This window comes from Chrysemys picta, chromosome 14 (genome assembly GCF_011386835.1).
Source record: "Chrysemys picta bellii isolate R12L10 chromosome 14, ASM1138683v2, whole genome shotgun sequence".
Classification (NCBI taxonomy): Eukaryota; Metazoa; Chordata; order Testudines; family Emydidae; genus Chrysemys; species Chrysemys picta.
The window spans coordinates 37337758-37350235 of NC_088804.1; the positions used below are offsets into that span (position 1 = coordinate 37337758).

At 44.7% G+C, this 12478-nt stretch overlaps 1 protein-coding gene across 2 annotated transcripts in view; it reads right to left on the reverse strand.

Annotated features, from left to right (window-relative positions):
• Positions 1 to 4118: 4118 nt before the first annotated feature.
• ZDHHC7 (zinc finger DHHC-type palmitoyltransferase 7) overlaps positions 4119 to 12478 on the reverse strand; it is a 33807-nt gene continuing 25447 nt past the window's right edge. For both annotated transcript variants that reach the window (XM_042852113.2, XM_005292288.5), the window contains 3 exons: positions 9353 to 9434; positions 8378 to 8508; positions 4119 to 6397 (listed from right to left, as the gene is read on the reverse strand). In XM_042852113.2, the coding sequence (XP_042708047.1) occupies positions 6221 to 6397; positions 8378 to 8508; positions 9353 to 9434 (390 nt within the window). In that variant the 3' untranslated portion in view covers positions 4119 to 6220. The remainder of the gene's footprint in view (positions 6398 to 8377; positions 8509 to 9352; positions 9435 to 12478) is intronic.

Sequence of the window (12478 nt, forward strand, 5' to 3'; positions counted from 1 at the left end):
GAAGGGACCCTGAAAGGTCATTGAGTCCTGCCTTCACTAGCAGGACCAAGTACTGATTTTGCCCGAGATCCATAAGTGGCCCCCTGAAGGATTGAACTCACAACCCTGGGTTTAGCAGGCCAATGCTCAAACCACTGAGCTATCCCTCCCCCTCAGTTCCAGCTATGGAGTTTCTATTTCAGCTGAAGGAGAGGACACATGACCCAGGCAGACATACTAACAGGGCTTGAGGTTGAGCACTACAAATAGCACTGCCGACATTTTGGCTCAGCCAGAAGTTCAGGCTCTCAAGTCCACCCAACCTCCTAGGCTTGAAAGCCTGAGCTAGAACATCCACATTGCTATTTTGTGTGTACTAGCTCAAGCCTGTCTAAACGGGCTAGAAGACTCGCTCCCAGATGCAGTGTAGACAGACATACCTTTAAAGACAACCGTGACTACAATACGGCTTAACTACTTGTGTATGAACGTCTCAAAATCAGAAATTGTTAAAATGTGCTACAAAATACAATTAAAAAGTGTTAGCACAAATTTATATAAATGCATTTAAGGTAGTTTTCTATACAAGCTGCCATGAATGAAGAAAGGATCAAATGATGGGAGCCTACACAGCTTTGTAAATAAACCAGAGACTTGAGTCAGCTAGTGTAAAGGAAGAGGCTGCATTGGTTTGGATAAGGTTTTAATTACCGATTAGCAAACCAGGAGGTAGGTTTTGCCTCAGTTGAGGCTCAGAAGCAGTTTTAGCAGACATCTGAAAACTGAACAAAAGTACGCCAAGCAGAAGTCTTGCAATGAGTCGTCTTTAGCTCCTAGTTTTCAAGAGTTTACTGAAATATCCCAATTATCAAAGTATGCATGTTAAAGAAAAGCCACCAGTTGATTTTCAAAGCTTGTTTTGTGATGCTTCAAAGGGACAGTTACAGTATTAACTGGTACTGGTTTTAAAGCCTTCTCCAGGAAGCCACAGGTAAAATATCAAATGGTAATTTGTCTTACCTTAAGGTAAGATCCCCCCCCCCCCTGCACTCTCAAGAGCTTTTGCCTCCTCCCCATCTTTAATGTAGACTTAATGATAGGGGAGGAATAAAAGACCATCTTATATGGTCTTCAATATAAACGGAAAGGGTAGTTTGCAGTTTAAAGAATAGTTCAACGAGTCTCATGTATGGAAAGAGCCAACCCCAGATGTATTGGTGCTCTCAGTAGAGAACAGTTTGGTTCCTCCCATGCCCACCAAAATGGGTCCCTCATCTCTTTCCCTTCTTCAAGTGGCTCATCATTCTCTTCTTCTACCCTTTCCTTCTATAAGGCAGAAAACTTTTCTTGCTGGCCAGCCTCCCACTCCTGATGCTAGTGGTTGGGATGGTCACCTGGAACACATTGTACACAGCTTCTTGGGAATGGCAGAATTACAGCTATTGTCTGAAACGATATGCCAAGGCAGCTGCTGATCCAGAATACATCTACCCACACCCGCTATTTAGGAAAAAAAAGCCAAATGAATTGGCAACAGGGCCGGCTCTAGGATTTTTGCCGCCCAAAGCAAAAACAATTTTGGCTGCCCCCCCCTATTTAATTACCCCACCCCCGGCCCCGCCTCAACTCCGCCCCTTCCCCAAATCCCCAAGCCCTGCCTCCTCCCCCCAGGCTCTCAAGCCTGGGAGGGAGGGGGAGAAGCGGTGCCGCGCCGTGGCTACTTGAGAGGTTTGAGAGCCTGGGAGGGAGGGGGAGACTCCAAGTGGCCGCGGCGCGGGCGCCGCTTCTCCCTCTCCCTCCCAGGCGCCCAAGCCTGGGAGGGAGGGGGAGCAGCAGCGCGCGAAACGGCCGCTCGGGATCTCCCCCTCCCTCCCAGGTTTGAGAGCCTGGGAGGGAGGGCGAGTAGCGGCGCGCAAATCAGCTGTTTCGCGCACCGTGGCAGCAGCAGTGGAGGTGAGCTAGGGCGGCCGGGGCACATTTTTAGGGGCAGCATTCTGGCGCCGGCCATGCCGCCCCTAAAAATGTGCCGCCCCAAGCACCAGCTTGTTTTGCTGGTGCCTAGAGCCGGCCCTGATTGGCAACATCTGAGAGGACAAGTTAATTTTTGGCCAGTTGTTTGAGTCAGTTGCAGTTTGGTACCTTACTTTCCCATCCTGATTGGTGGAAAAGAAGTATGCAAAGGTGAGCAATATTTCAATATGCCAATTTGTGAAAAAGTTATTAACAAAAATGGATTTTTTAATCCCAGAAGAGGTTTTAAAACAGGTTACAAAGTACTAGTGAACAGACATTAGTGCACACCTTTGCCAACCCAGTATACTTTGACGTGAGAAGAGATAATATACAATCTATACTCAGATTTACAATTTACAAGAACGCAAAATATTATTCCCTAAGTATCCCACACTATTTAAAGTTATCCATGCACCCTGCACCCCCCGACCTCCACCTGTCACTTACCTTACATTTTTAATTGTATGTATTGCATGGCTAGGAAGAGGTAAGGATACATTTTATCAAGAAATACGGATTACCACAACCATATGATCATAGAACTGGAAGGGACCTCGAGAGGTCATCTAGTCCAGTCCCCTAGCACTTAAGGCAGGACTATCTAGACCAGAGGTGGGCAAACTACAGCCCAGGGGCCGTATCCAGCCCTTCAGATGTTTTAATCCGGCCCTCGAGCTCCTGTCAGGAAGTAGAGTCTGGGGCTTGCCCCGCTCCGGTGTTCCAGCTGGGGAGCGGGGTTGGCAGCTTGTCCCACTCCGCGCGGCTCCCAGAAGCAGCGGCATGTCCCCTTTCTGTATCCTATTTGGAGGCGCGCCCAGGTGGCTCTGCACACAGCCCCACCCGCAGGCGCCACCCCTGCAGCTCCCATTGGCCGGGAACCACGGCTAATTGGAGCTGCGGGGGGAGGGGGCTGCAGATAGGGCAGCACGTAGAGCCGCCTGGCTATGCCTCCACATAGGAAATGGAGGGGGGACATGCCACTGTTTCTGGGAGCTGCTTGAGGTAAGTGCCGCCCGGAGACTGCACCCCTGACCCCCTCCCGTGCCCCAACTCCCTGCCCCAGCCCTGATCCCCCTCCAAACCCCTCAGTCCCAGCCCGGAGCAACCTCCTGCACTCCTAACCCCTCGTCTGCACCCCCAGCCAGAGACCCCCCCCCCCCCCAACCCGGGAGCCCCTTCCCATACCCTGAACTTATTTCTGGCCCAACCCAAGCCCACACCCCCAGCCAGAGCCCTCACCCCCTCCCAACCCCCCGTTTCAAGAGCATTCATGGCCTCCCATACAATTTCCATACCCAGATGTGGCCTTCGGGCCAAAAAGTTTGCCCACCCCTGATCTAGACCATCCCTAACAGGTGTTTGTCCAACCTGCTCTTAAAAATCCCCAATGATGGAGATTCCACAACCTCCCTGGACATTCTATCCCAGTGCCTAACCACTTAGGAAGTTCTTCCTAATGTTCTACCTAAACCGCTCTTGCTGCAATTTAACCCCATTGCTTCTTGTCCTATCCTCAGCGGTTAAGAACAATATTTTTTCTTCCTCCTCCTTGTAACCACCTTTTATGTACTTGAAAACTATTATGTCCCCTCTCTTTCTTTTTTCCAGACTAAACACCATCTATACAAACAGATGCAGTGTTTTACGGAAATGAAATCTCCTGAACGGAAGAATTCAGTAGGATCATCGGACTTTGTGGAGGTGGGGAGTTCGTTCCGTATTCATGGACAGTCCCTGTTTTATAGATGGCTGTTACCCAACCAATACTAATTAGTTCAGAGCATCATGCAGCAGTAGCTTCTCCCTTTGATTGCCAACACAGAGTGGCCATGAAGCTGAACAATACCAGATGGCCATCTTATTGAATGCCCTTAAAATGGATTGTATCCTTAAGCATGACACAGGGTCAATATTTAGTGTGTGTGTTTGAGGTCAGTCTGGATTATCACAGCAGGTCCCTTCTGGTTTTGTAGTCTGTAACCTATGATATTTCTCACATGCACTGAAAAATTTAGTAAGTGTATTTGTAAATCTAAAAGGCAAAGAGACATGGTCCTTGAACTAAAGAGCTTCCAGTCTAAATAAGCACAGGTAAGATAATGACTGAGATAGGGAGTGGAAGTTAATTAACTTTAAGACTTATTCATTACTTTATTTTTACATTAAAAAGTTACAATGTAACAAGGGTTTGAAAAGCCAAGTCAACTTGATTTCACACACACGCACAAAGTCACAGGTTTCAACTGCTTTAAATGATATTTTCTGATTTTCATCTGTATATTTTTATTAAACAATATACATACTAAAAGCCTCATGACAAAGCCAGATACATTTTTCTCCAATATTTATGGGGGATGTTGAACTGAATATTCGAAGAGTCTTGTCCAACTTCCAACCTTCCCCCTCATTTACATGATACATGTATTTTTGTTCATCTGTCTGTGGCTTTATTGGATGTGTTCATCTGGCAATTCTCCATATTACATACCTACTCCCTAAGCACTGTATACATCTTCTGAAGTATTGCACAGTTTTGTTCATTGGACCATGGTATATTGAATGGATCCCTTAGTAAACCGACACATACTAGGACATAAATGTGATGAAGAATCAGTATGATTAAGAATTAAGATTCCACAAAGACTTGCACAGAAATGGAGAAACAAGTCACTAAGAAAAGAAAGTATATTTTCAGTCTGTGAATGTAAACTTACTAATGGGAGATCCTTGAGCATATCATACTGCTTGAGGTGGGATAAACTTGTTGATGCTAATGGTAAAGCAAAAACAAAAACTGGACAAGTTTAAGGCAAGTCCCAGAACAGGGAGCTGTTTACTTTCCAGGCACAGTTTCAAGCTATGCATCAAGGCTCCTGTTTTATCCTTTGTGCAGTGGATAATTCAAAGACAACAAAGTAATGATAAACACAAAAATTCTTCTATCTGTAGTGTTTAGATAATCCATTTTCAGCTGTATTTCATCACTTGCAGATTGGGTCATTACTTACAGATCTAGGAACACATCTTAGAACTACTGTTATTTGTCAGACGCACAAAAAGTTACATTTCTACACTGTTCGTTTCTTTTGTTTTCAAGCAGTTTTGGTTGGAAAATGGTGAAATGGAAGTTTCCCCCCTTTATATACTGTATACACATTTTCCATTTTACACTCAGATTTCTTGTACTTGCACAAAGGAGGCTGGGATTACATTCCCTAACTCTGAAGGAAGTCTCCCTCCTTCTATTTAAGTGACTGGTGAACTATTTACTAGTTTCTGAAGGCGTGTAAAATCTATAAACACACACACACACAAAAGGGGGGGGGGGCCTCAGGACCTTACAATAATGATTGTTCTTTGGATCAAAGTTATACCAATCTGCAATACATTCATTTTTAATCCTACAGGAGGATCTAGTCACTGGTCCCTCAGATACCCACACACGAGTTCCTTTAAAGTCAATGCACTGAGAATTGAAGACAAGTATCGCAGGGCAGAATTGACCCATAGGTAAAGTTAAAAATATTTGATTACTGCACATTTAGAATTTACCTAAATGCCATTTAAGATTAATGCTGCCAAATACAAGACATGCTATTGTGAATCACGGAAGACATTTGGCAGGGCTGGAGGAGTGCATCTGACATGTTTATGTAACCACGCGCACAAATCTCGAATTACTAGTATGCAAGGACTGCATGTCTGAAGTGGGACGTAACAGTATAATTTTGACTATCAGGACAAATGAAAATATAAATAAAATTAAAGGACTAAGTCATTATTCCCTGAAAACTAATGGATTTAGAAAGCTTGATGCCATTTAAAATGGGCTTCCAACTTAACTACTTAATCTCATGATTGAAAACTGCACCTCAGCTCATAATTTTATAAAACACACAGGTAATTCCCAAAACATTTATCAAATAAACAGTTCAACAAAAATGCAAAATTAATCCCATTAAACAATAAGTTACAGTAGTATGACGACATTTTGGCTTCTTTAGTGTGGTTACACACCTTTCTTTTGTTATCCTGCTGAAAGATTGCTACAGCATCCAGTTTACGTTTCTGAAAGTTAATGAGATGTCTGTGACTATAAAACTCTGCTTGCTACAAGCAAATGTCTTGTTTGTTTCAGTTGGTCACAGATTATATGTAGACAGCCATTTCTGGCCCCAAATAAATATTTATATAGTATTCTTGCAAGTTCAAGTATGATTAGGCAGGCTCACACAGAAAACTCAGGTCCCCCTTTCTTTGCTCTCAGCAAAAGTTGCCTGATTCGAAATCCTGCAAAAGGATTGATCCACAGGAGTGAAGGTTGGCCCCCAAAGACAGATTTCATCCCTTCCCAACGTAGTCTCCTCTCCCATGTTGGCTTTTCACTTTTAAGCCTCTCAATCTCCTGCACATAAATTAAAACAAACAGTTATACACTTAACAGCCAGCAGGGTGGATTGATTTAAATCAAGACATAGATAGGAAACCCTGATTTAAATCATCAATTTTAACAGTGTTTTGCATCTGTACTTTATTTTCCTAAAGAAAGGTTAATTCTCATTAGTACCACTCAGACTACGAAGCTCTTCAATTATGTATGCATTATGCATACACGCAGACTAACCTGATACATGCACACACACCTCTGGTCACTATAGAACATTAAAAAATCTTAAACAAATTGAATGGCAACATGGAATATCTGGTTAAACAAAGTTCTGGATTAAAAGGGAGCATCATTACTGTACTAATATCAGATTCAGAGTGTGAACAACTCAAATTCCGGCAGTCGAAATGTTACATCTGGATGTCTAGTAACAGTACAGTGCACTTCTATATTAAGGGGTACAAGTGAAGATGCTGTTAGCCAAGACCTGCAAGGACTAAGTGTCTTGCATTACTCTCCAGCAAACCTTTAAAGCTGAATGGAAGACCAGCACCATGATTTGAAGAAACAACTCCACCCAGCCCTCCCCACTACGGAATGGCCAGAATTGGGGGATCCCACAAGACTTTTTCCTGTCCCCCTTCAAAGAGAGAAGTGGGGTCTAAACTAGAAATCGTGACAAAACCTGTGCAGCAATGCAATCAGGCACCAAACTGGAATGTGTGAAACAAATTAGTGCTATTTTTTTCTAAGAAAGAAATCAGAATGATTCATTGAACTGTGGGGCAATGCGGCACAAAGTAAGTATTTAAAGTTTGCTGAATACATTGCATATTTAGTAAATAGTATTCCCTGAGAAGCGAAACACTAAGCACCACAAAAAGCTAAAATGAACAAGAGCGGCACCGCATGCTAGGGAGCTGTACTAATAAGAAGCTGTTAACTACAATTATTGAATCTATCAAAAATGAAATAAAACGTCCACTGAGAATCTCAACTCAAATCAGATCATTTACAGTCCTCACTTCCCACTAAGGCCAGCGGAACATGTACCATTTGTTTTCCCTTTTGCAAAGCATACAGCTCTTCAATATCTAAGGGCAACATTTGCAAAGCAGCATCAGCTGAGAAAATTCAGAATGCCACTGTGAACTCAACTCCCTTACATCTTCAGTCAATGACTCACATTGGATGACATTCTTCCAATGTTTACACTGGGATTTGGGGAGGAAAATGAATTAACACCAAGTATCGGCCAGTACATTATTTCAGTGCAGTAAAAAAGGTGCAAAAAAGCACATTGCGAATCCCAGATTAGGTACATCATGTATACTTTTGGTGACAATCTAAGAATTATGAAAATTCCACCCACAAGTGAAGTAATTTAGGAGCGCAAGCCCCACTGAAAGACAATGCAACTTGTTCTAAAAGCCTTTGAAAGTCTCACCCTACCGCATCATGTAGGGGAAGTCAGTACTAAGGGTACGTCTACATTACCCGCTGGATCGGCGGGTAGCGATCAATTTACCGGGGATCAATTTATCGCGTGTAATGTAGACGCGATAAAAATCAATCCCCGATTGCTCTCCCGTCGACTGCTGAACTCCAGCTTGGCGAGAGGAGGAAGCAAAGTCGATGGGGGAGCAGCAGCCGTCGATCCTGCGCCGCAAGGACGCGAAGTAAGTGATCCTAAGCCGATCTAAGATACGTCGACTACAACTATGCTATTCTCGTAGCTGAAGTTGCGTATCTTAGATCGATCTCCGCCCCCTAGTGTAGATCAGGCCTTAAGGAGAACACATTTGTTACACATCTGCTCTTTAGCAAAAACAAATAATTATTTCTGATTCTCCCAGTAGCAGGGAAAATAATAGATATGTGTTTATGATTTGAATATTTTCACCATCATAAAAGCCCCTCTATCGTAGGCAAATAAAGCTGTATCTAGTCAAGTCTTATATTAGAATTATTACACCAAGCAAGGGAAGTAGGTTTTACCGTTTCATCATTGCATATTGAGTGGATTTGGGTGCCAAACATAACAGCAGTGAAAGTGAGAAACAGAAAACCCTCAAGGCACAAAAAGACCATCAGGATCACAGTTACAGGCGGGGAGAAGTCACTGCATTCTGTGAAAAGAATAAACTTAATTATGAAAAATATCACACCAAGAACCCATGCAAATAGCAACTCCAAAGCAGTGTGCCTCCTCTTCAACACAAAGTGATAAAATATGTTTGTATTTATTTTACAATGTCTAAATCAGCTCAACCCCAGATTTTGCAAATCTTTTACTGTCCATCCCACAGGCTGTACAGTTCTAGACAACTCAGTTTATTAGACAAGTAAATGCTAATTCGAAAGCGACTGCAGTCCTGCCTGGACAGGTTCCCCTAAAGATGAGCCATGCATATTCCAAACTGCATTATAATATGCAAAAAATGAAATAAAGAGATGTGTGTATGAAAGACTGAAGTAAGGCATTTTTTGTTTGAATACCCTCACCCAGGACTCAATGAATTAAGCCCCTTACTTGGTCCTAAGACTTCCCCCAGTATTGAGACCCTTATGAAATGCTGCCCCACCTATGCTCTAGAGCCCATCTCTAGTTGTTATTATTCAAGGTGACTCTTGAGCCCCTCATCCACATGCCTTCCCTGGTATTTACAGCAATGATCCTCCATCCCCTTGCATTAAGGACCCGGATATTCCTTCAGCCATATAACTCTCCCCATGATCTTGACAGCCCAGCGAGCTCTGGTGCACCAAAACATTGCCTTGAAATATACTAATAAGCACAAGAAAGCATGGAGGAATTAGCTAATTTCAACTATGTACCACACAAGAAAATAAGATGGCAAAAGAATATTCATGGCACTTTGTGTTAAACAGTTGAAACACTTGTAAACATTTTATGATTTTTTATTTATAAACACTGCTTGGTTATGGTGGTAGAAGTAAACGCATGCTTACCAGTCCACTGTCCTCGGACACAAGAGAAAAACTGAAACCCACACAGAATGAGTGCATGAGCTGAAATTAGGGCTATATACATCTGGAAATAAATAGAAATTTGCTTAGTCTTGATCATTTTGTCAGTCAGTAAAGCAAACATTCCTTGCAGCCAATTTTTATTGTTAGGAAATTATATGCTTGGGTGCAGTATCATTTATTAATTGGGTAAAATGGAGTAAAACCAACTCCAGCAAAGTTCAAATAAAAAAATCTCAGCAAGTACAACGATGTACACTAATTTATTACTCTTTGGATCACATTACAATTACAAATGTTATAAAGTGGAAAAAAAGGGTTACTAACCTTTCTGTAACTGTTGTTCTTTGAGAGGTGTTGCTCACGTCCATTCCATATTAGGTATGGATGCATGCCAAGTCTGCCACTGCTGGAGATTTCCTCTCAGTGGTATCAGTCAGGCTGGCTCTAGCGCTCTCTGGAGCAGTGCACATATGCACCAGTATAAGGGGCGCCACCGGTCCCACATCCTCTCACTTCTTTCTTACTGGCCAACTCCAACAGAGGAATAGGAAAGTGGGTCGTGGAATGGACATGAGAGATACATCTCAAAGAACAGTTACAGAAAGGATAGTAACCATTTTTATTTCTTTGAGTGCTTGCTCATGTCCATTCCATGTTAGGTGCCTCACAAGCAGTACCTCAAGAAGCGGGCTCAGAGTTCAGGGACATGCTGACTGCAGCACTGCTCTTCCAAACCTGGAGTCATCTCAAGCCTTTTGGGTGATGGCATAGTGGGTTGCAAAGGCACGAACCAATGACCAAGTTGCAGCCCTTCAGAGGTCTTGGATTGGAACCTGCAGGAAGAATGCCTCTGAAGAGGACTGAGCTCTCGTGGAGTGAGTGATTAGGGTCGCCGGAGATGGGACATTCGCCAGTTCGTAGCATGCCGGAATACAGGAGGTTATCCAGGATGAGATCCTCTGAGCTGACACTGGAAGTCCTTTCATCCTTTCTGCTACTGCTACAAAGAGTCGTATGGATTTGTGAAAGAATTTAGTCCACTTGCTATAGAAGGTGAGGGCACGCTTAACATCCAGTGAGAGAAGCTGCCACTCTTCTGAATTCTGGTGAGGCTTTGGGGGAAAGACTGGCAGAAAAAATGGCCTGGTTGCTATGGGATTGTGAAACCAGCTTTGGCAAGAAGGCCAGGTGGGGTCATAGTTGGACTCTGCCCTTGAAGAACACGGTGTGTAGAGGCTCTGACGCAAGGGCCTTGATTTCAGAGACCCTTCTGGTTGAGGTGATCACTACCAGGAATGCGACCTTACAGGAAAGTAGCAGAGGGCATGATGTTAGCATCTCAAAGAGAGGACCCATGAGTCTCAAAAGGACCAAGTTTAAGACCCACAGGGGAATCAGCTAGTGAACTTGTGGGTACAATCCCTTAAGAAAGCAGTGTCATCTCGTGAGAGAACACTGATCTTCCGCCCACCGGTGGGTAGAAGGCCAAAATTGCTCCTAGATGCGGGAGCCAGACCTTGTTGCTTTAGATGGAGCAAGTAGTACAGGGTGGACGCAAGGGAAGACTGAGTCGGAGAGACACCTCGATGGGATGACCATATCAAGAACCGCTTCCATTTGGCGAGGTAGGTAGCCCTAGTGGATGGCTTCCTACTGCCCAGCAAGACCTGTTGAACTTATTCCGAACAGGCCTGCTCCTCTGGGTTTAGCCATGCAACTTCCATGCAGCTAGGTGAAGGGAGCTGAGGTTCAGGTGGAATAACCAACCGTGGTCTTATGAGATCAGGTGTGGGAGGAGCGGGAGCAGCGTGCCAAGCCAGTGCTGGCACGGTCACACCGGGGCTATAAGAATAACTCTTGCCTCGTCAAGCTTGATCTTTAGGAGGACCTTGTGAACCAGAGGAACCGGAAAAAATACGCAGAATAGTAGCTCTGTCCATGGAAGCAGGAAAACAACGGCGAGGGAGCCCGGACTGTGCCCACACAACAAGCAAAACTGTTGGCATTTTCTATTCTGCTTGGTTACGAACAGGTCTACCTGGGGAGGTCCCCCTCCCCTTGGAAGATGAACCTGGTGACCTCTGGGTAAAGGGACCATTTGTGGTGAAAGAAGAAGGATCTGCTGAGGTGATCCACCAAGGTGTTCTACAGGCTCCCGGAAGATGTGAAGCCTTGAGGCGTGTGGAGTACTTCACGCAGAATTTCCATAGACAGATGGCCTTCTGACACAATGCAGAGGATCGGGCTCCTCCGTTTGTTGATGTAGAACACAGCCATGGTGTTGTCCATCAGTATCTGCACTACCTTTCCTGGGATCTGTGGGAGGAACACTAGGTGGATTCCCCAACCTAGGTTGGAAGCATCCAAGACTAGAGGTGGAGGGCAGAGAAGAAGAGTTTGCCACAGGGCCCTGACCATACCCATTACAGCCTCATTAATGGACAGGGCAACCTCAGAAGGAGCTGCTGCAGCCAGAATGTCAACAAGGATGTGGGATGGTTCTTTGAGTTCCTCAATCTCTAGCCCCAGGATAGCTGCTATCTGCTTTTGAAGCTCCTGATGAGTCCTGAAGTCAGCTTGTGGGGAAGCAAGATATTCAGCCCTGAGACGGCCTCATCTGAGGAGGAGGAGGAAGAGGCTTGTACCAGAGGGAGGTGGTTTTTTTCTCTTCCTCAGCCTCAACAACATCCCTGGGGACTACATCCTGAATATGGGTATTGGGGTTGGTACCGGAATTGGGGTTCGATGCCGAGCAGGATGGAGCGGAACCCCACCTCTCAGAAGCAACTGAGTAAGATCGGCGGGAAGGTGGACCCATACTGGGGGAAACTCACAAGGATTCCAGTACGACCATTGCATAGGCCACTGTTCACTTGGCCATGCACCGGTGGGAGGACCCATAGCAAGGTCGGGTGGTACACAGGATGAGTACCGGTGTGGTGGCCCTTAGGCTGGACGTATGGTTCTACCTCAGACTCAGATGAAGAACCCTCCTGAAGTGACCATGGTGGAGCGGTACCCTCTCAGCCTCCATTCAATGCTAAGGGTCCAAAGACCGGTGGCAGACAGGAGAGTTTCCCAAACTCTTCAGACAATTGTTCATGG